Source organism: Dreissena polymorpha, chromosome 8, assembly GCF_020536995.1.
Source record: "Dreissena polymorpha isolate Duluth1 chromosome 8, UMN_Dpol_1.0, whole genome shotgun sequence".
Taxonomy (NCBI): domain Eukaryota; kingdom Metazoa; phylum Mollusca; class Bivalvia; order Myida; family Dreissenidae; genus Dreissena; species Dreissena polymorpha.
In genome coordinates, this window is record NC_068362.1 from 31,404,809 (window position 1) to 31,430,444 (window position 25,636).

Sequence of the window (25,636 nt, forward strand, 5' to 3'; positions counted from 1 at the left end):
CTTAACTATCAAGGCTATTGCTTTCAAACTTCAAATACTTTCATGCTTTCATGAGGTTACTGTACCTGGCAAGTTGAATTTTACCTTGACCTTTGAATGACCTTGACTCTTAAGGTCAAATTATTAAATTTTGCTAAAATTGCCATAACTTCTTTATTATGCCCCCCTTCGAAGAAGAGGGGGTATATTGCTTTGCTCATGTCGGTCTGTCGGTCGGTCGGTCTGTCGGTCTGTCCGTCCACCAGGTGGTTGTCAGACGATAACTCAAGAACGCTTGGGCCTAGGATCATGAAACTTCACAGGTACATTGATCATGACTCGCAGATTACCCCTATTGATTTTGAGGTCACTAGGTCAAAGGTCAAGGTCACGGTGACCAGAAATAGTAAAATGGTTTTTGAATGATAACTCAAGAACGCATACGCCTAGGATCATGAAACTTCATGGGTAGATTGATCATGACTTGCAGATGACCCCTATTGATTTTGAGGTCACTAGGTCAAAGGTCAAGGTCATGGTGACCCGAAATAGTAAAATGGTTTCCGGATGATAACTCAAGAACGCATACGCCTAGGATCATGAAACTTCATAGGTAGATTGATCATGACTTGCAGATTACCCCTATTGATTTTGAGGTCACAAGGTCAAAGGTCAAGGACACGGTGACCCGAAATAGTAAAATGATTTTCGGATGATTACTCAAGAACGCTTTTGCCTAGGATCATGACACTTTATAGGTACATTGATCGTGATCCGCAGATGACCCCTATTGATTTTCAGGTCACTTGGTCAAAGGTCAAGGTCACAGTGACAAAAAACGTATTCACACAATGGCTGCCACTACAACGGACAGCCCATATGGGGGGGTATGCATGTTTTACAAACAGCCCTTGTTTATGATTAGATTTGATTGATACTTTGACATAACTACTCTTACCTGACATAACACAATAGACTCCACCCAAACTATCCCTGTGCCCTCCCCCCCGAATCCCCCCCTAATTTTTTTATTTTTTTAAGATCATCTCCACACTCTCACACATTCCCCCCCCCCCCACCCCACCCCCCCCCCCCCACAAATTATTTTTTTTTTGAAACGGTTAAAAGACACAAATATTTATTTTTATTATTTTATGTTTGAAATACCGTCCAACCATCGCACCCAAGAATCCCCCCCACCCCCCCCTTTCCCCACCCGAATCCCCCCTCCCCCGCCCCGAATCCCCCCCCTAATTTTTTTTTTTTAAGATCATCTCACAAATGACCACCACACCCTCACACTATACCCCCCCCACCCCCCCCCCCCCCCCAATTTTTTTTTGAAACGGTTAAAAAACAAATATTTATTTTTATTATTTTAGGTTTTAAATACCGTCCAACCATCGCATCCAAGAATCCCCCCTTCCCCCACCCGAATCCCCCCTCCCCCGCCGTGAATCCCCCCCCCCTAATTTTTTTTTTTAAGATCATCTCACAAAATATTTATTTTTATTATTTTATGTTTGAAATACCGTCCAACCATCGCACCCAAGAATCCCCCCCCACCCACCCCCCACCCCCGATTTTTTTTTGCATTTTTGGAAAATAATGTAATAAATGTCCACACCCCACACTATACACCCCTCTTCACTCCACCCCTCCCTCCTTTGTGATTGAAAATGAGAGTCCCTTCAGCTTTAAAAGAAAATAGATGAGCGGTCTGCACCCGCAAGGGGGTGCTCTTGTATTGAATGCTGTCTTTTTTTAAATGTGATTTATATAATTTGAACACGTAGGTTAGAAAACTTTTTGATATGTTTCAAAATGGACAGTTTGAGGCATGTATATTACTTCCAATGCCCGTTTTGCAAAGTGTTTGTAATTATTAAGTCTAGAAAAACATTCTAATATCAGATGGTAATGGTTTGTACTAACTCATCATGCCTGGCACAAACCAAAATGTTTGCTTTCATGGCATTCTTGATGAAATGCATTTAAGGTCCAACAATTGCAGACATATTCTCGCAGTCTTAATATTTCCTGATCTAAAACAATGGGAATTCAATGTTTCACTCAAAATCTTCTTGGACTTGACGATGTTATGTCTGGTCTGATAAAACGCCAGCGGCATACACAATTTATGCTGATTGTTAGATGCAAAAAAGCATATGCTACATGTATGGTGGCTGTTGGATAAGGGCTTTAATTGACTGGGAGTCTAGGGTCTAAAAGGTGTTAAAATATTAAACTAAAGAAGACAATCAACATATTTGCATCAATAACTGAGCAACAAAATCCCCACTACATACATACACTGAGTGGGAGGCATTAAAACTTACACTTATCCGTCAGTCGTTATATACGAACGAAAGTCTTGAAGTTTTTAATTTGAAATCCTTTTTAAATACTGCATGGATCTCGCTAAAACTTTTACAGATAAAGGTTCTAAATCTGTAAATGATCTTTAAGACAGGAATTTGAGCTTCAACTAGTTTTGGCAGAGTTTTGGCCTTTTGTCTGTATTTAGCTACTCTGGGCATGAAGTGTTCAATGTGAGATATTGTGATCACGCTTTTGTCAGGTGTCCGTTAAGATGTGCGGTGTGCATCGACAACATTTAGCTCATTACAACCTAAGAGGCCATTTTTTTTCCAATTTTGATGAAACTTTGACATTTGTATTTAATAAAATATAATTCTAATCTAACCACTGTAGAGGCCAAATATATGACTAAATAAAGATGAAATTATGTATGTTTATTTAGACAATGTCTAGGCAGAGTTTAAATATGGGTCAATTACATCCACAAACTAGGCCTCTTACAGAAACCTTGATACTGCTCTAGAGACCATATTAATGGCTCAATCTTTATGAAACTTGGTTGTAACGTTTTTCTTGACAATATCTAGACGAATCAAAATCAGACTTAAATCGTTATCATATGAAGGTTTACAAAGCATAATATTTACCTTGCATACTGCTGGATATGAATTATAATATATATGAAATATAAAGTACAAAAAGGACATTTCTTAAGTGATATTAAAGATTAAGTAACCACTTCACAATGTTAAGTGCTTTAATATTATTTGCAATGCCAGTGCTATTTTGTGTATAACTATCAAGTTATTTCGATTTATATTATAAATTGCAAAGTAAAATTTGTACCAACAAAGCTCATTTAAAATCAACAAGAACCGTGTTATTCTTAGTTGTCTTGAGATTGAATATATATAAGCGCTACAAATTTCTTTTACAGTTAAAAAAAGATACCTTACTATTGACTCCAGAGGATTTGATGTGTTTCCTGGAGGCTGTTGATTCAACTTTGAAGAAACACTTGAAAGATGTTGCCAAAGATGTTGTTGATGAATCAGTGAATGACCTCAGAGTAAACACAGCATTTTGTATGGATAAAATTAAAGGCTATATGAATACATGTAAGGAAGAGCTCGCAAAACAGGCAGAATTGCATAAACAAGATTTTGATAAAAACGCAAAAAAAAGCATGAAAGATTATAATGAACTGACAGTCTTGGGCAAAAGAGACTTTGATGGGAACGCAGTCAAACGCACGCAAGCCTTTGATCACAACTCAGAAAAACGCACGCAGGAGTATGATGAACACACAGTCACACGCACGCAAGCCTTTGATGAGAACGCAGAAAAACGCATGCAGGAGTATGATGAACACACAGTCTCACGCACGTGTGGAAATACCACTTTCACTGAAACTTCCTACAAACAGTCCAGTAAAGGTATAACTAAATTATAAGCATGCAATTATACAATTTGAAACAACTTTTTTAACATAAATACTAACTTTTAGAACCACTGTGCTTCAAATAAATGGAATGCCCTTGATCATTTAAATATATATTCATATGCATATTGTTGTTAAAAAGAAAAAATGCTCAGGTACAATCGACACAAGTATACAACATTTGGAATGGATACAAGTAAATAAACGAGAATACTTTTTGTAACACTAGTATGATTACAATGTCCATACATACCCTAAAACCAACATATTAATCCAGCTTAGCTTGTTATGAGAAAACTTACACGATTTAATGTCATTATACAATGGAAATTACTTATGCATAAGCGATTAAAATCATCATGAACACTTGGTAATTAGCTGGGATTTCGATATTTAGTACATTGCCACTAATTTCATTGGAAATTAAAATCACATACAATACTAGTGTGAAGGTTATAAGTACAGACTGCAAGCAATTTTGGGATTCTTTATGTGTTTTTCATAAAACTTGTGTTATGTAACTTATTACAATCATTATTGGCAATGGGCTGTAAATGTTGCTGAAAATCGGCCAAAATTAAATTCTTTGTTTTGGGCAAGGTCTGAAAACATTTAGTAGGTTAGGCTCTGCGTTTGTTTTTTTTCCTCCGCTATTAGTGAAACCAATCTTGAATGTTTATCCTGGTATGATTTCATGATTACCCTGATATTGGAAATCTATTACACAAAAGTTAAATAAGTTATTATACGCCCGTTTTTTAAAACGGGATGTATAATAGTTTCACCCTTAGCGGGCGGTGGCGGCGTCAACAGCAGTGTCCTCTCTCTTACTCAAATAGTTTTCATCCGATCTTCACAAAACTAGGTCAAAAATTGTATGTAGACAAAATCTAGGCCAAGTTCGAATATGGGTCATGCCGGGTCAAAAACTAGGTCACGGGGTCACTTAGTGCATTTCAAGGATTAAGCATGGTGTCCGCTCTCTAATTGAAGTAGTTTTCATCCGATCTTCACCAAACTTGGTCAGAAGTTGTATCTAGACAATATCTGTCAGGTTGTAATATGGGTCATGCTGGGTCAAAAACTAGGTCACGGGGTCACTTAGTGCATCTCAAGGATTTAGCATGGTGTCCGCTCTCTAATTTAAGTACTTTTAATCCGATCTTCACCAAATTTGGTCAGAAGTTGTGTCTAAATGATATCTAGGTCAAGTTTAAATATGGGTCATTCCGGGTCAAAAACTAGGTCCCATGGTCCCTTCGTCAGGGGTGTGATTTTTCCGCGGATCCGCGGATTTCCGCGGATCAGGTTGTCCCGGATGTCACTTCTGAGATTTGCGTAAATTCGTTTTAAAAAATGTGGGGGAGAGGGGCTACCACCGATTCCGCGGACGTATTTCATAAGCGGCCCGAAATATTCGCGGCCCGCGAAATCTCTCCGCATTTTACACTGGTAGATTCTGCCTAAGCATTTTTAAAACGAGCCATATAATTGGCTGTCGTTTCCCAATCTTCCAATTAAAATCGTGTTCTTAAAATGCGCTCTGTGATTTGTTTTCAAATGGCGCCGTTGTGAAGAGAAAATTAAGATTATTGAAATAACAAATAGCAATCGAATAAACGACTGACATCACCTAGTCTGATAGGAATAATGAAATGTGTTTGTCAAAAAAAGACCAAGTTTTAGATACAAGCAACACATATTTTGTTAAGAAATGTGCCCACTGAATTTGTGTCACGGAAACCAGTGTTTGCAAATTGGAATTTAGTCTACTCGAGAAGTAAAACAATTTAGAAGAGTATCGTTCGAACATGGAAATAGACAAACATGATTTGATTTTTATATGTCTGTGGGTCTGTGTATAATCAGATTCATATGCGTATTCTGCTTTATTATGTTTGTCACGCTGTTCAGTTAACTGAAATAGCTTTGAACTGAGTGAAGATGTGAAATGCAAGATATTGAAAGGTAAACAAATTAAATATATTAAGTTAACTCAGTTAATACATCATTAACACCAGAAGAACACTCAAGTGTGTTTGTTTATATTTAGTCTATTAAATGTAATTCAATACATTGAAAAACTGCTGCTATTGATCACACTAAATACTTACTTAACAGTTTACTTTGCATCCTCAGTATGTTAAATGTGAAGTTTAACAGGTTTTTATAAAGAAATATTGTTATGAAGTTCAAAAAGTTGTTTATTTTAATGTCTGTTTTTATGTTTGTCATTTCGTTATGCGCGCCATTCGCATAGTCAAAATCAGTCAACAGAATTTTCCTCCCCTCTGACTTTGCCACAATCACACCCCTGCTTCGTGCATTTCAAGCATTTCGCATGGTGTCCGCTCTCTAATTGAATTATTAGTTTTCATCCAATCTTCACCAAATTTGGTCAGAAGTTGTGTCTAGATGATATCTTGGTAAACTTCAAATATGTGCTGCTTAATTAAAAAAAAATATATATCATTTTGCCACTCAAATGGTAAAGTTATCAAGTTGTTCAAAACCTTCAAACGGGCGTATCTTCTGACAGTTTGACACTCTTGTATTTCCTATGCTTTAAAGAATTTCAAGGAATTCTGAGAGTATTGTCAAAATAGTAGTGAATATCATTACTTTACCTGTTGACCCAGATTTGAACACATATAACCTAGATGTTAGCTTGTCTATTCAACAATAGGTAAGAGTCCTTCTACTCAGCCAAATGTAGGCGTCCGCCTAATGCTCAGATTATAGACTGTTATTGATTGTTCTGGTACTCTTTGGACGATTAGGAGATAGATAAACATTATCTGTACTGGTAAGTGATACTCTGTGGTCAGCTCAGGTCACGATTAGACTCCACATAACTGAGTAGTTCTCTGTACATATCTTTGCAGAAGGAAATGGTTTGAGGCTCATATAAATTATTTGTCAGTGATGTTTCAAAATAAATACTGATAACTACTCAGTTGATATGCAACAAGCCATTTTTAGCCCACCTGAGCACAACGTGTTATAGTGAGCTTTTGTGATCGCCTTTTGTCCGTCATCTGTCGTCCATCGTCCATTATTTGTTCGATGTCAACATTTGCCTTATTAACACTCTAGAGGCCACATTTATTGTCCAATATTCATAAAATTTGGTTAGAAGATTGGTCTCATTGAAATCTTGGATGAGTTTGAAAATGGTTATGTTTGCTTGAAAAACATGGCTGCCAAGGGGTGGGGCATTTTTATGTCCCCCACTATAGTAGTGGGGGACATATTGTTTTTGCCCTGTCTGTTGGTCTGTTGGTTGGTTGGTTTGCGCCAACTTTTACATTTTGCAATAACTTTTGCTATATTGAATATAGCAGCTTGATATTTGGCATGCATGTGTATCTCATGGAGCTGCACATTTTGAGTGGTGAAAGGTCAAGGTCATCCTTCAAGGTCAGAGGTCAAATATATGTGGCCTGAATTGCTTATTTTATGAATACTTTTGCAATATTGAAGATAGCAACTTGATATTTGGCATGCATGTGTATCTCATGGAGCTGCACATTTTGAGTGGTGAAAGGTCAAGGTCATCCTTCAAGGTCAGAGGTAAAATATATGTGGCCCAAATCGCTTATTTTATGAATACTTTTGCAATATTGAAGATAGCAACTTGATATTTGGCAAGCATGTGTATCTCATGGAGCTGCACATTTTGAGTGGCGAAAGGTCAAGGTGAAGGTCATCCTTCAAGGTCAAATATATGGGTCAAAATTGCTCATGTAATGTAACTTCTGCAATATTGAAGCAAGCAATTTTATATTTGAAATGCATGTGTATCTCATGGAGCTGCATTTTTTGAGTGGTGAAGGGTCAAGGTCAAGGTCGTCCTTCCAAGGTCAAACATCATATAGGGGGACATTGTGTTTCACAAACGCATCTTGTTTTTTGTTGCATTTTGTGCATTTGGGTCAACGTTATTGTTCTGAAAAATAGAATCTTGTTTTCATCTCAATACATTTAGAGAAGATAAAGGTATTGCGCTGGTATTTTGTGTGAATGTAGCTAAGATAAAGATCTTGCTTTTAAGGTTTGATTTAACAATTATTTTTTTAATAATTGAAAAACACTATCTTTGTCACATTTCTTGTTTTAATAAATAAGTGTAACACTTTAGGTTTACGTACATGTATACTAATTAACTACTGCAGATTTAATATGTTTATGTGATCATTTCATTGGATTACTTACAGGACATGTAGATTATACTATTCAAGCGTAAGAACAGTAGAGTCTTCGGAAAGTAATTAATATCTAATATGTACTACTTCTCAACATACGCGGTAAATAATACAGAGTAATTAATATCTAATATGCACTACTTCTCAACATACGCGGTAAATAATACAGAGTAATTAATATCTAATATGTACTACTTCTCAACATACGCTGTAAATAATACAGAGTAATTAATATCTAATATGTACTACTTCTCAACATACGCGGTAAATGATACAGAGAAATTAATATCTAATATGTACTACTTCTCAACATACGCGGTAAATGATACAGAGTAATTAATATCTAATATGTACTACTTCTCAACATACGCGGTAAATAATACAGAGTAATTAATATCTTATATGTACTACTTCTCAACATACGCGGTAAATGATACAGAGTAATTAATATCTAATATGTACTACTTCTCAACATACGCGGTAAATGATACAGAGTAATTAATATCTAATATGTACTACTTTTCAACATACGCGGTAAATGATACAGAGAAATTAATATCTAATATGTACTACTTCTCAACATACGCGGTAAATGATACAGAGTAATTAATATCTAATATGTACTACTTCTCAACATACGCGGTAAATGATACACAGTAATTAATATCTAATATGTACTGCTTCTCAACATACGCGGTAAATGATACAGAGTAATTAATATCTAATATGTACTACTTCTCAACATACGCGGTAAATGATACACAGTAATTTATATCTAATATGTACTACTTCTCAACATACGCGGTAAATGATACAGAGTGATAAACATCTGATACGTAAAACATAATATAGCATAAAAAAATGTCTAGGAACAGGCCTTTTTGTGGCCTATCTACGGACTCAATCCCAACCCGAAATTGCAAAGAAAATATCCAAATGTGATTTTTTCTCACTTTCCAAAAACAATATCATTTGTTTATATTTTTTAATAGAAACTCTGAAGTTCGTAAAGATTTTTTTAAATTTCCTCTTACAAATTATATAAGTTTAAATGATATGGTTTTATTCTCCTAATTGAATTATTATAAAGAGTTAACTTATATTAAAATAGGTTTTTCCCAAATCATTAAACTTTTCGTGCGAAAAAAATTCCTAATCATGAAATTTCATATTACGCAAAATGGCCAGACAAAAACATGATACAATAGTAACGACGTTTGTCAAAATATATTGTATAGCATAACTTCCATGACAACTTAGTATGCATTTTATCTCTTACGTAATGCGCATGTGTATGTACACTGACCCAAATCTCTGTTAAACTAAATCAAAACTATTGTTGTTGCGAAATACCTTTTTCGTTAAGGAATACCTGTTGTTGCCAGTGTAGTTCCGAACCCCAACTTATATATTTGATATATCTAAATATTTATCTAAGGTGCATGTTTTATATCGCAACTACAATGGTATTAATCATGTCTAGATCACATTACACATTCCGATTATAAGGATGTGGCTAAACACACTTTATATTAATATACTGTATACAGGCCTGTGCACTGCGCAACATTAGAACAAAACAGATCTATAATAGTTAAACCAGCTTTTATAAATGTAGTAGTATTTGTATGAGCATGTAAATAGACTGATGGTATTCACTGCGCACTTTACATAGGCCTAATGTAAGCTCACATGAAAAGGTTTATAACTCTGTTCTTCAATTATGCATAATTATAAACACTTTCAACTGAGAAAATCACGATAAAGTATACAGTGCAAAACCTTTATATCAACGTATTGATGTGTACTTATTATATACAAAATACTATTTGATAAATTCCGAGGGTAATATGAATGCATTGTGTCGAAATTTTGTGCACACAAAGGTAACATTTAAAAAGTTACGTTCACATAATCTGTATAAATTAATATTTAAAAGTGATTACATTTTTTTCAAAGTTAGGGCTGCTATAGGGCCCCATTCCTAATGGTTTAGGTTTGCCTGCAAGATTTATATATCTTTGTTGATACTACTGTTTACAAACCTGTGCACTGCCCAACATGGGGACATAACACAGCTTTAATGGTTAAACCAGCTTTTATTAAATTTATTAATATTTGTACAAAAATGTCTTACGTATTTAATAATGAATAATAAAATTATGAACAGTCTTCTGTTTTTTTTAATGTATACCAAATATGTTCCCATTTAATTATAACAGAAATGCTTGGAGATTTGACAAAGTATTACAGCAAATGCTTTAACTATTTAATAATGATTAATATAATTATGAACATTCTTACAAATAATGTGTACCACATATGTTGCCATTCATGATTTCAGATATGCTTGGAAAGTTGTTGGAGCATTACAGCAAACGTTTCTGTCACGTAAATACCTTTCCATTGGATGACTATGTTCAGGAAAAGTTACGTGATATTTATATGCCACCGAATATACAACTTATGGATAAGGAAAGAGGGTTTTTCAAAAAAACTGGTAAACAGATTTCGACATACCAACATATTTTGTTATCGGATACCAAACCAAATCAACAGATATTTATTCAAGGGGAAACAGGGTCTGGGAAATCTACTTTTCTTGCGAAATTGGTCATGGACTGGTGTAAAATTACATCAGAACAATCATCCGTGACGATGCTGCCAATTGATGGCAAGACTTCTAGTGTCAACTCTAATACACAGATGAGAGACTCTAATGTTTATGACGATTTAACGTGTCTGAATGGCTTTAAATTTGTCTTCCATATACAATTAAGGGAATCGGTTGATCAGTTTGATATCGCGAAAATTATAAAAAAGCAGATAGTTGACAGTATATACTCTTCTGAAGAAGATCGCGGAAAGGCATACATACTACTAAATGAGATCATGAAACGTGAACGTTGCTTGGTATTACTTGATGGCCTAGATGAATGGATTGGTACTGGAGAACCTAGAGAGATTGGTACTCGTCACAACCTGCCAAAACTGGCCGACGTACACAGTCATTGTGTTTTGTTGATAACTACTCGACCTTGGAAGATGACAGGAGCGAAAATACTTGACTCGCAGATTGACAAACTGCTGCAACTTGATGGAGTCAAAAACGTTTTTGAGGCAAGCAGAAAAATCCTTGGGTGTAGGAAAGATTGTAAGAAGAGACAAGATTTAGACAAAAAACAATCCGAATTTGAATTGTATGTACAGAAATATGGCTTGTTAGAGCCTTTGCACTTCCCAATGATGTTGTGTCTGATTGTACAATTGTGGGCAGAAGGAACTGAACTTAAGGGCTCTAAGTGTGAAATGTACAGCTTCTTGCTGGACAGTCTTTTTAAGAAGGCGACCAGTGAACCGAGTGAATTTCAAGAGCCAACTTATCGATGCTTCACAGAGACCCAATATATACAGCCCAATATTGAACACTTGAATAGACTTGCTGAAGCGGCATTTGATTTGTTGTTTTCAGATACACAAAATAAAGCTCTAGTATTTACAACGAAAGAATTGAAGAAATATAATTTAGGTGAACTAGACCAAAACAATGTTGCACTGAAATCCGGTATTTTATCAGCGAAACGTCAGGAACCTACATTAAGAGCACTCCCGTCATTTTCATTTATTCATAAGAGCATTCAGGAATTCCTGGCGGCTTATCATATCGCCCGTATTACCCATCTCAATCTCATTGATGATGTCATTTCCGGATATCTTAACCGTCACAAGGATGCATATCTTGACGTGTCCCAGGTTTTCATCTTTCTGTGTGGACTAGACATCATGTCAGCGAATAAGCTTTCTGGCATGATGGATGAACACAATAATGCTAGTGTGAGAAGTGAGCTTTCTAAGATCATACTACTAGGATCTTATTTTAATGATCCGCTTTGTGACATCATACTGCAAGGATACAGAGAAGCCGTTGCCAATGAGCAAACTAACATTGCCCTGACACTAAGTCACATGTCCTACTGGAGAGACAATATCAGAGAACTTGACAGCTTGAAAAACGATGTCAGAGACCTTCACAGCGTCTGGAAAAATAACACACGCAATCTATTGTCATTGAGCCTACACATAAAATTACCTGATATTGCAATAGACTCTGATGATGATATTGCGGTCAGAGGTGGTTCACCTGCAACAGCTGAGCCTACATCCCATATTGAGTTTGACATGTCATTCTGCCACAGGCTGGAATATTTATTTCTAGGCGGGAACGGCATTCGGCTTAAAGGTAAATATACAATACATCTCATTTGTATATCCCGACTCTTCACTAAAGGAGACATGCAGATTGTTAGCAAACGATATCTTCTAAACTATGGAAGGGAATATCCGCCAGTCCATTCATGATGTTAAACGACATTCTCATTTTATCTACTGTCATATGCTTTCTGATGCATGGTATTTGCATTTTGCCTAGTTACATTTGCTATGCAAACATTTTATCTCAATGTCGCATGTTGATAAGTTGACTGTATATATATCTTTACTTCGTGTGAGTTATTGACAACTGCAGTTGAACTTTTGGAATTTGTATTAATGCTTATTCTAATTGCGTTCTTTGTTTAATTATGTGCATTTGGCTATGTTGCTACACAATCTAACAAGCTGTAAATATTTTTGTGGATCAATTTTACTGCTTAAGTCGATTGCTACTGCGTCTGATTAAGAATTAGTCTTCGGTTTTGCATACACCGCCATTATAAATAGTTCACAATCCGAAAGGAGAACCAGTATTAAAACATAATTCCAGCGCTTATTGCAGCGTAAATTACTATTGCCGGGAGATCACTCTTAACATCGAAAATAAAATCCCCTGTATCAATGAATCGTGAAACATCGACTATTTCTGGAATGCTTCGTAAAAAGCGAAGATAGAGTAAAAAACTAACCCGTCGACATAATGCCTTTTGTTTTGCTTGGATTCCCACTATCGACACCTTATTCCTGTTGTAAACGCTTTGAGAAAAATGATGCAACGCTTTGAGAAAAATGATGCCCAGGTAAGTTCTACTTTTTGTGATTTACTTGCGCTATGACAGGAACTCAAAAGCTTATCGTCGTCGTGTTGTAACTCGCTAAAGAAACTTCAGCGTACAGTTTATAAAGTAGTGACAGACCTGACAGACAGACAGACAGACAGACAAAATAGACAGACAGACAGACAGGCAGAAATACCTGCCGATCCTGGGGCATAAAAATGAGGTACTATGCCACATATTTAAATTTGAACAAGAGCATAAAGCGAATTTATCAGTCAAGTATTGTTCCTTTGTCACTTTAAGGTAGCGCACCCCTAATGAGCACATATCCAATTATAATCTAATTAATTATTTTATTAATCAGCATCATTTCATTGAACTACAAACACATTTGTAGGTAGGTTTTCCATGCTTTTAAAAAAAATATACCGATTTTTTCAAAACCACCCCACGCTCGGCTTTTGTCCAGTTTATTTTCACCCCTGGGTTATATAAAAGTTCCATAATTCATTCAAATTTCCAAATATGGGCATGCAGTTGGTGTGTACAGATGCAGTAAAGGTGTTTAAAGTTTAAACAAGATGAAATAAGTATTCTTTTACAGACATTTATTTTTTACAAATTTTTTACTATGGAAGAGCGCCATGATATGTTAGTGATTTCAGCCAAGTGAAAGTTGGGACGGTAAAAAACAAAGTGTTATAAAATTCTAAAAAGTATCATTGATGTTATAATTTAAACTTAGTTTTATAGAAACTCTATAAACAGCAAAATTACCAAGAAATAGACAGATTTACCGTTTACTTTTGAAATAAAAATAAAAATGCAACATGTATCATTCGTATTTTCAGCAGTAAATCACCCAACTTAGCCAAAACGTTGTTTTAATTTGAAAAATTGAAGGATATGCCTAAAAATTTCAACATATTCAACAATAAACCTAGCTTATATGCTATTTTAAATCAAATTACGTTAGAAAAGAAATAAAACGCGTCGCAAAAAGTATACGATATCGGCAGGATTCGAACCAGCGCGGGAAGATTCCAAAAGATTTCTAGTCCATCACCTGAACCACTCAGCCGCGACAACTTCACATTAGTGCCTGCTTAAATAAGATATCCAAAGGTAAACAGGTAAAAAAGCTCGTCGATCTTTGAAGAAATCGCGAAATCGTATATTTCAGATGATATTTGGAGCAAAGTCAATATGTATTGTGAAAATAATGTATTCTAAAGGAATTACGTAAACATATATCAAAATTCAAAGTTTGAAAATAAATGCATCACTTGGAAATAACCGATCATTGAAGATAGGCAATGACCGTCAAATAAATCGTGATAAGTCATTAGGGGTGCGCTACCTTAACATGAACAAAGACTTTGAAGAGATGGGTAAATTAGTCTTGCGTTTGCGTAAGGGTAAATGTCATCAACAATCCGCATGTTTGTTGTGTTATTGCAGGTCCGGCTGTGTCCAATGTTGCTTGCCAATTTTAAAACATGCGTTTAATGCGATGCTGATCTTATAAAATGTTAAACCAAGGCCCTGGTGTCGTCAATCCAGCAATCATTCTAATGGTAGATTCAGGACACCCTTTATGACCAAGGTGAGTGCATATCTTGTATGTGTGTTTGTTTTTCAAAGTTTATGAGGTTTTGTCATGATAATACAGCATTGAGTTAGATTCACCTAAGTAGGCATTTAATATACCACTGCAATATCAGAACATCCGCATCCAGCTATTCTTGTGAAAACAATTCATCTACAAACTAGCCCATAATCATTTTACGAACGATTCCTCTACTATTAGTGTATCTGATTTTAAATTTTCTTTTAGTGTTTTTGTTTATTTTCCCTTTAATAGTATTTTCTACCACATTTTAAACAAGTTATAAAAAAATATGTACCAGCTTGTTATCTTTGAGGTTTTGATAAAAAAAATGTCTAAAGGAGAAATTCACTTAAGAAGCTGTTGCAAAAATGGGTCTTAGGACATATCAGCGCGGTGCTGCAGATATTCCTCTGCCATCCGTACACTCTTATAAGAAGTCATAATGCCCCCTTATGAGACCACGAAACCTAACGTGACTTTATGGCAGACAGGTAGGCAGATGCAGTTTTTCTGGTCGCATCTGTTGAAGTTAGATTCTAAGATCCATTCGCACGACAAGGCTCTTAAACATTATTTTTCAACATTGTAGGACCTTGATCTTGCTCAAAACGCAGTGATGGCAGTGAAGTGACCGACACCATATGGGTCTCTTTCTCGTCAGATTTACCGCATCATGACTAATCTCGGGTTTTGGTTTGAAAGAGTTCTCGGTTGCTTTTTAATTATTGCTCGATTAGAACAAGCAAAAGACATGATAAATAACACCATTATGTACTATTATTATTACCTAAATGTATATACTAAAAATCATGTAAATACATGAATTAAAGTTTTTTAGAAAAACACTGTTAATGATTCAAGAAATTTGAAAAATGAGTTTAAAATGAATTTGTTTTATAGATATATACAAGAATTTGTAAATCTGAGGTAATGATTTAAAAAAAACAACATCAACGTTTTCTTAGATATAACTTAAAATATAATTGTTGATATGTACCTGGTGAAAGCTTTTGTTCAGCCAGAAATGTATTACATTAAATAATATTTTTATGTAATTTTCACACTGTATAAAGGGTGTTTCAGCAGATAACCAGTAATCAGACTGCATATCACCGGATGTTACATCAGTATGAGTTTGTTTTTATTTTGTATGTACCAATATATGTTGAAGGAATCGGAGAGGTACTGTAATTTTCTATCTTGATGACTAAAAAATGTGCATTTTAAGAAAGAGCTTTACATGACAGTGCCTCGTCAACAGTCAACATTTTGATTTCATGATAGGTTGTGTTTTGAAATAGCATTTAAAATACTTATACCTTTTGAAAGATGCGAATGGGAATGTTGATAATGGTAGTTGGTGTTGAAATCAATATGATTTAGTATGAATTGAATAGTGAGAACTGTTTGTGCTTCTTTAGTATGGTATTGCTTATAATAAATACCAGTTTAATGTATCATATAGTGTGAATAGCCTTTGAAAGTTTACATGAAATGCCAATTGTGGTGGTGTTTTGGAAAGATGATTGCATCTTGTTTTAAATTATGAATAAATCTTTTTTTATTTGAACAATTATGAGATTTTCAATAAATTGCAAACCACTTTTGCTGCTCTTCATTGGATATATTTTTTGAATGGTGCATTGCTTAAACATTTGAGTCTGTCTCTGGGAAAATTGAACTCTGCAAGGCATGTGCTCAAAATGTTTTCTCAGATAAGCCTGTACCGTCAGGCTTATCAGGGACGACACTTTCGCCAGAGACTTTTTTACCGAACAATTCCAATAAGGTAAAATTTCAATGCCAATTTGCCCTGATTAACACTTGACACACATGCATTAAGACCCATTTTCCCAGACCATGGCTCAATTATGTTGTTGCTGTGTGTCTTGTAATGACTGTGGATGAAGCTATCCAGGATGAAATAGAGTGTCATTATAATATAATTACTGAATAACATTTTTAGCTAATCTATTTAAAAAAAAAATTATGAGCTATTGTCATCACCTTGGGGTCAGCGTTGGCGTCGGCGTCCGGTTAAGTTTTGCGTGTAGGTCCACTTTTCTCAGAAAGTATCAATGCTATTGCATTCAAACTTGGTACACTTACTTACTATCATGAGGGGACTGGGCAGGCAAAGTTAGATAACTCTGGCTTGCATTTTGACAGAATTATGTGCCCTCTTTAAACTTAGAAAATTGAAATTTATGGTAAGTTTTGCGTTTAGGTCCACTTTTCTCAGAAAGTATCAATGCTATTGCATTCAAACTTGGAACACTTACTTGCTATCATGAGGGGACTGGGCAGGGAAAGTTAGATAACTCTGGCGTGCATTTTGACAGAATTATGTGCCCTTTTTATACTTAGAAAATTGAAAATTTTGGTTAAGTTTTGTGTTTAGGTCCATTTTATTCCTTAAGTATCAAAGCTATTGTTTTCATACTTGCAACACTTACTAACTATCATAAGGGGACTGTGCTGGCAAAGTAATGTAACTCTGACTGGCATTTTGACAGAATTATGTGCCTTTTTTATACTTAGAAAATTGAAAATTTGGTTAAGTTTTGTCCTACAGTATCAAAGCTATTGCTTTCATACTTGCAACACTTATAAACTATCATAAGGGGACTGTGCAGGAAAAGTTATGTAACTCTGACTGGCATTTGGACGGAATTATGGGCCCTTTATACTTAGAAAATTGAAAAATTGGTTTTGTGTTTTGGTCCACTTTACCCCTAAAGTATCATAGATATTGCTTTCATACTTGGAATACTCGCAAACTATCATAAGGGTACAGTAAAAGGACAAGTTGCATAACTCTGGTTGTCATTTTTACGGAATTGTGGCCCTTTTTTGACTTAATAACTTTGAATATATGGTTAAATTTTGTGTTTCGATCCACTTTACTTCTTAAGTATCAAGGCTATTGCTTTCAAACTTCAAATACTTTCATGATATCATGAGGTTACTGCACCTGGCAAGTTGAATTTTACCTTGACCTTTGAATGACCTTGACTCTCAAGGTCAAATTATAAAATTTTGCTAAAATTGCCATAACTTCTTTATTTATGATTAGATTTGATTGATACTTTGACAAAACTACTCTTACCTGACATACCACAAAAGACTCCACCCAAATCATCCCGTGTGCCCCCCTCCCCTCCCCCCCCCTATTTTTTTTTTTAAGATCATCTCACAAATGACCACCACACCCTCACACTTTACCCCCCCCCCCACCCCCAAATTTTTTCAAACGGTTAAAAAACAGAAATACCGTCCAACCGATACCCACGAATCCCCCCCTACCCCCCCCTCCCCCCACCCGAATCTCCCCCCTCACCCCGCCCTATTTTTTTTTTCATCTCACAAATTACCACCACACCCTCACACTATACACCCCACACCCCCCAATTTTATTTTTTTTGAAACGGTAAATAACGTCCAACCATCTCACCCAAGAATCCCCCCCCTCCCCCCGATTTTTGTTTTTTGTTTTTTTTTCTCATTTTTGGAAGATAATGTAATAAATTCCACACCCCCACACTATACACCCCTCTTCACTCCACCCCTCCCTCCTTTGTGATTGAAAATGAGAGTCCCTTCACCTTTAAAAAGAAAATAGATGAGCGGTCTGCATCCGCAAGGCGGTGCTCTTGTTTTCAATTGTAATAGGAAATATATGTATTACATGGAATACTGGTTAAATAAATATAAGGATGAAACACACATTACATAAACATCATCTGAAAACAAAATGATTACTCTGGCCCTGTTGCAAGTGTATCCCACACATAATGCTTATGACTAGACATATGCAACTTTAACATGATCATACAATTGTTTTCAAAACAATATATGCACTGGTGCAATATAAGTTAAAAACCTACATTTACATGTGAGATTGCACTACTGTAGGATTATATGTAAATACTTGGATGAACAATAAATAAACAGAATTATATTTGTTAATTACATATACTTCATCATGGTTTTATAATTTGTGTAAAATAAATGCACACAATCACAAAGAAATTAAAACCCGTCATTTTGTTTTTTTACACATCTTAACTTCTTTCATGATAAATAAGTAATATATATGGAAAATAGTTTGGGATCAAATTATATTGTTGCTAGTGTTTACCTTTTACTTATAAAAGACAAAGAATAAGTGTGGAAAAGCACATAACCTCATTAAATGTTTGAATTCAGGGTCTTGTCTTAACAAATATCTTTAATATGACACGTTTTGGTTATAACTGAATATTCAGCTTACAATAAATAGGCATTTAGAATCTGTATGATTCTTAAATAAAGGGCATGTTAATATTGAAAGGAAATTAATAAAATTGACCATTGCTCTGGAAAAATGGGGTTTAATGCATGTTCCTGAAGTGTTGTCGCAGATTAACTTGTACGGTCCGCACATGCTAATCAGGGAAGACACTTTCTGGTTTTATGAGATTTTTTCGTTCAAAGAAAGTATTTTGAAAAAAAAAAAATCCAGTCTAGGCCGAAAATGTTGTCCCAGATAAGCATATGTGGAGCAATTAAGCTAATCTGGGACGACACTTCACACACATGCATAAAGCAATTTCCCCAGAACACGGCTCAATTTGATTGAATACTTAACCGAGGCTGTTCACTGCGAACAAATTATAACTAATGTATAAATGTCAGCACATCAATATAGAAAGGCAAGACATTTTTACTAAAACAACTAAACCATTGAAATCTAGCAAGAACATATCTGCTTACAAATCTACAAGATGTGTGAAAAAGATGCTTGTAAAATCATTGCAAGATAAGTAAAATAATGTGAAATAATTCAATTTCTCAAATATTATTTTGAGCTTAAGCATGCCAAATGCTCCAAGGGGAAACAACATAATTGCTGCATGATTAAATAAACAGTTCAATTTGTTTCAACTAGCGGAATGTTTCTTATTAAGATTGACCTTATTTTTTTCTAAGTTTTAATATAATACCACTTTAGATATCAGATACAGAGTGGCCAAAATTCTAAGCAATAAAACACATAACACACTCTATTATCATTATCGAAACATTTAGACTGGTCCCTGAAGGGTTTTCTTATGCTGCTTGTAGCTCCAGTTAATCTGATTCACCTTCGTGATGGTGTCTCTCCCTGATAATGTCTATCCCCTTCAACAGGTGGTCATTAGTTGTAACCAGGAACCTGCATTTACAGTAGGGAAGTGAATGCAACACATTTTTCTTTTTAAAGTTAATATCATTTAATATTTAGCTTGATCTATGCAAGAGCTTAGGCCTTATTAAGAAACGTTAAGTTTATGCAATTGTATAACTGATAACTTTTTATAGTTATTAACATTGGATTTAAGGGCCTAAAACAGTTTAATTCTATAACTAATACCAGCAATTACCGGTATAACCTGTGCAGTTTGAACTTGACTCAACTTGATACACATGTTAATACAGCCGTGTTGTGGAATCTGATTTTCTGTATTGCAGCGATGTCTTTGCCCAATTAAAAAAAGGACGGGTACACTTGGGAATTATTTTGCTTGAAATATCCTAAACTACCCTTCTCGAAAAAGTGCACTAAATGCGCATTTAATGCGCATTTAATGCACATTTAATGCGCATTAAATGCGCATGTTATTGGCACCGTATTTTTTGCTTAACAAGTGCATTTTATTCTGTTAAAAAAAACACTTTTTACTAGTGTGTTTATACATATAAGTGTATTTTTTCCACGAAATAATACACTAAAGTGCGTTTATTATGATAATAAGTGCGCTTAAGTTTATTTTTAAGCGCATTTATACACTTGAGTGTATTTTCAGACATACAAATAATACACTTCATGGTCAAAGTAAATTTTTTAATGCGCATTAATACACTCATACAAATAATACACTTCATGGAGTATTCAAAGTGAATTTTTTAAGCGCATTAATACACTTGAGTGCATTTCCAGACATACAAATAAAACACTTCATTGAGTTTTCAAAGTGAATTTTTGTAAGCGCATTAATACACTTGAGTGCATTTCCACTGATACAAATAATACACCTTACAAAATTGAAAGTGAATTTTTTTAAGCGCATTAATACACTTGAGTGCATTCCCAGTCATACAAATAATACACCTTACAGTATTTAAAGTGAATTTTTAAGCGCATTAATACACTTGAGTGCATTTTCAGTCATACAAATGATACACTTTATGAAGTGTTGGAAGTGAATTTTTTAAGCGCATTATTCTCTCAAGTGTACTTTTTATCACTTCAAATTAGTATGCTTAAAAATTTACCAAATTTTTAAAAAATCCCAGCATTTTAAAGCCAGCATTCATTCTTTAAATGAAAGGTTTGTGTAAACACATACATAAAAAACAAAAAGTACAATTCAATAGATAAGTACACACTTTATTAGAATGTTAAACCTTAAAAAACAAAAACAAAGGTTACATATCTACATAAGAGAGGATTCAAACGGGCTATTGCCTATCTGGAATTAACAACTTTAAATATCAAGCTCATACCAGTGATTTTTCTCCCCTCTGATTACCGGTTACTGATTAACAGCCAACTACAGGTGGTTTCCGCTTCAAAAATATTAAAGTTTTCCCCTTCTTAAGCTGAAATGTTTTCCCTATCATATACTTGATTTTTATATATTACATTAATTCCGAATCCCTTTTTAATATGGACAAAAGCAGCACATTCAATTCAATCATATTCTGGATCCTAATATATGATAAATGAACCGTATTCGTGAAATCTATATAAATCTATACCTTATTTTTAAGATCTTCCTTTTTTGTTCATTATTGCGCTAAAATATGCCCTTCTGAGAGCCAGTATATACAGGTTGTTTTGAATTTCCAAGGAAAATCACTGCATACATGCTGACAATATTTAGCAGCTTAGCCCCTGTCACTATATTTGTTGTTATACACTGTTCCTTACAAAGAATGCATTCATAAACCACCCTTTATAGAGCAGTTCACCAGCTGATCAGGTCTGCATACTACTGTCATGGTCTGTGAGGCGCATCTCGTGCATGATCTCATTTGAGATAAGGTCCTGAAAGATATTTTATAATGTAAGTGTTAAATATTGCTGTGATAGTAATCTTGTTCAACAGTTGCTATAAATATCATAAATTTAAATCAAAACAAGTTTGTTGGCTTGTTGTTTATGTTTGTTTATTTTTGCAATTTTAATCTTGTGATCATATGTGACTTAACGTTTTTCATAAATAATTTAAAGAAATAACGTTTGGTAGAAAATACTGTTTATAAATGAACTAATATATGTGGTCTCCTTTGGCTGTGTGAACTGGTCGGAAGTGTGATGGCTTTAAAATGCAATAACCTTTATTATATAGTTTTACCTCTCAACAAATCCATCTTTTCTTGGTCAAGGACAAGCTACAGGGCGCGGTTTCCTACTCCTGTTCCCCTCAAGTTGGCCTGCTCGTGCAGGGTAAAACCTGGTATAAATGTCCATACATCAGGTAGTCCCCCTTTTGCTCCCTTTTTTGGCAGGCGATGATGCAAATTCTGTCCAATGGATCTTCCGATCAATGTAAATTTCACCTTGGGGTTTAACCTTCAAATATAAAATATAAAAGTTCTTATTAAATATGGGGGAAAGAATTAATGACAAGAAATAGGTATAAATAAATTTTAAGATGACAATAACCATAAAATACAGCCATAATAATTCAAATGGTGTTTTTTTCCTTAAAATTGCATTACATTTACTTATCCATTTACATTTCCCAGTGACAATACATAAATATGATAATGATCATAATTAATTAAATTAAAAAGAGATGCAGAAATGAAAATACAAACCTGTTACAGCTGTTCTTCAGTATTCCAAAAAAACGGCAGTTGTTGAACTATGAGACCTTATCACTTTAACCACCCACTTTGAATTTTCTTTGCAACAAACTTATTGTTGATATACACATTGTTTACAAAAAATAACTTTCTGTGCTCCAAATAACTTGCTGAGCTCCAACCAATCAAAAGTGGTTTGTTTTAAAATAGATGGTTTCAGAACCAATCAAAAGTCTATAAACACCCCTTTGTTTGGGCTTGATGGAGCACTGATAGGGATTAGTGTTTATGATGCTAATGGATCTCTTATCTGATCCTGATCTTATCTGATATTTATTGAATAATAATAATATTGAATAATAACAGCACACTTAGCACATTATATTTAATTGTTAATATTTCAATATAACATACTGAATGGTGTTAGCAAATAATAATAATATTATAAAAATTATTTAAATTGTCTTTTAAAATGTATGTTAATAGTCAACAATGTGGTAGACATAAATTGAATTGGGGTTAAATATCAGTGTAAGAAAGTTCAAATACTTATTTCTTATGTTGTGGAGATTGTGGAGAATTGATTCTGGCATGCCCACATAATATTTTTGACACTTTCATTATTTTTAATTAGTTACCCACAGCCTGATTTAGTTGTACTTTTCCCTTTAAAAGCTGCTCTACTGATTCACATATTGTATGAGCAGACAAATTGCAACAATAAGACCATAAACATAATGTGAAGATAAAAAAGAATTCAGTACAATCCTCCTATTAAACACTATATCTCTGTCCTTTAACTTCAGTTAGTTGCTATAGTGCTGCTCTTTTTTATGAAGATACACTAAAACTACACTAGTACAGAAAGAATTTTTTTTTCAAATCAGAAGATACACTAATATGCACAAAAAATGCACTTCATTAAAAAAAATGCACTTATTGCATAAAAAGATGCACTTTGTCTACAGAAGATACACTAAAAGTACAGTAAAATACACTTAAAGATAATGAAAATACAGAAAAAATGCACTTTAGTTCACTTAATTATGAAAAAAGTGCAGAAAAAATACACTCTTTGGTAAAAATGCAGAAAAAATACACTTTTTAAAGCGTATTTTGTTAAAAAGTGCATTTTATTTTGAGAAGGGTATGTAACTCATTCCATAAACCTTTTTAGAGTTAGTTGCTAAAATCATTTTTCCTAATCATTAATTTTGTAGGGAGTTTCATCCTTTGGTAAAAATGCAGAAAAAATACACTTTTTAAAGCGTATTTTGTTAAAAAGTGCATTTTATTTTGAGAAGGGTATGTAACTCATTCCATAAACCTTTTTAGAGTTAGTTGCTAAAATCATTTTTCCTAATCATTAATTTTGTAGGGAGTTTCAAGAACACCTTGAAAGTACAGGAAGGTCTTGTAAACAATAATTAGGAAGTATTCAATAAATTACAATAATACATGACTTCTTTAAGTTTGCTCAGTAAAATAAGATGTATATGCATAAATATTATGAAACAATAGAAATCTTTACAGTAAAAAAAGAATTAGCGTGGTATAGACTGTAGTTCCAAAATATCTAGCCCAGGCCTCTTTAGTGATGCCTACCTGATTACACCTGGATGTAATAGTCCAGTGCTTACACTGCCACAGTTCCTGTATTTGCATTTGCATGCCTCCTTCTTTTACTGGTTACGCATGCACAATTAATTTCCTTCTATATTACATATAAAATAGTTGACGTTCGATATCAATTTTTACCATGATCAAGCGCATACCCACTATATCATCATACATCATTGGAAAGATAAATGCATAATCTTTTGAAAAAAAATGCATGTCATTAAATTCTATACGCGCTTACTCAAAATATTCACCTTAGAATAGGCAAATCGGTTTTGACAGCTGTGCAGACAACCATTTTGGGCTCAAATAGTATGACCTACTTTCAAAGCCGGGAACCATCCACACAAAAAGTATAGCACAAAAATGGCTTATTATTTTCCATAAAGCCTTCTGGCTTTCACATGTATAATTTAGCATATCGTTCTGACGATATTTCTAATCGATCGCGATTTAAAGCATAAAAACAAATCGAGTATACCTCACTCCAACCGGAAGCGCTCTTCAATGGGAAGTCATAATTGTTTCAGCGATCGACAAGGTAGGCACGATTTTTTAGTGCTTTTTTCACACACGTGTTTTAACTTAGAATATTTTGTGTTTAGTATACAGAAAATGGCTCACAAGGACGCTGTCCTTGTTTATAAATATTTATTTATAGGCAAGTATTCTTATATTTGTTCATAATTGGTAAAAATGAGCTCTGTTGAGAACGATGTTCTCGACTTATCGGATGTGAACGGAGATTCGGAGTTTTCCGGTTTCGAATCTGGTGATATCGTTGATACACCATATGTTGCTTCTATGGTTGAGGTTTCCACCGTGACTACTAAAGAGAAACGTGGAAAAAGTCCCGTTAAGGGAAAAAAGAAAGTTAAGTCCGTTGTCAAAAAGGCCTCAAAACCAGTTAGTCGTAATCAGACACCTACAAACAAGTCAAAAAAGTTGCCATTTTCTTCTATTGACATAAATCAGCTCTCAAAGGAAGATATTGTAAAATTAAGACAGAAACTGGGTATTCCAGATGTTGACCCCCACTATTATGATACATTTGATGAATATTCTTATCAAGAGGTGGATCGGCCAAATTTACATGTGCAAATAAATTCAGAGGAAGAACTGTTTGGCTCAGTTACTTCTGAGGATAAAAATTGGCAGCCTCCTAAATTGAAGGCTTAAGAAACGGACAAACCCATTGCTAAATCTTTACCAAAATTGATTAATGTGGCATGCACTTCTCAGTGCGATATAGAGGAAATTGCAAAGAAATATAAGATTCCTGAAAATGTTGATATGGCTGGACCACCACTTGTTAATCCTGAAATCTGGAAAATATTAGATAAAAGAGTGCATACACAAGACAGAGGTTTGGCTGAAATTCAGAATATTGTTGCCACAGCCATGGTTCCAGTAATCAAATTAGCTGAAAATCTGAAATCGGCTGCATTAAATCAGGGAACAAAAACCCTTTTGTCGGACACACTTACATTGCTTGGTCAAGTACAGTACAATATTTCAGTAAAGAGGCGCTACAGCATTCGTCCTCATTTGAAAAAGAAATACTTTGGACTGTGTAATATATCAATGCCTATTACAAAGAATCTGTTTGGCGATGATGTGTCCAAGGAAA

General features: G+C 34.6%; 1 protein-coding gene across 2 annotated transcripts in view; it reads left to right on the forward strand.

The window, feature by feature from the left end:
- LOC127841392 (uncharacterized) overlaps positions 1-25,636 on the forward strand; it is a 605,785-nt gene that overhangs the window by 27,346 nt on the left and 552,803 nt on the right. The window contains exons 4-5 of one of the 2 annotated variants that reach the window (XM_052370209.1): positions 3,239-3,737; positions 10,292-12,187. The exons of the other annotated variant lie outside the window; for it this stretch is intronic. Coding sequence (XP_052226169.1) covers positions 3,239-3,737; positions 10,292-12,187 — 2,395 coding nt within the window. The remainder of the gene's footprint in view (positions 1-3,238; positions 3,738-10,291; positions 12,188-25,636) is intronic. 2 annotated transcript variants of the gene reach the window in all.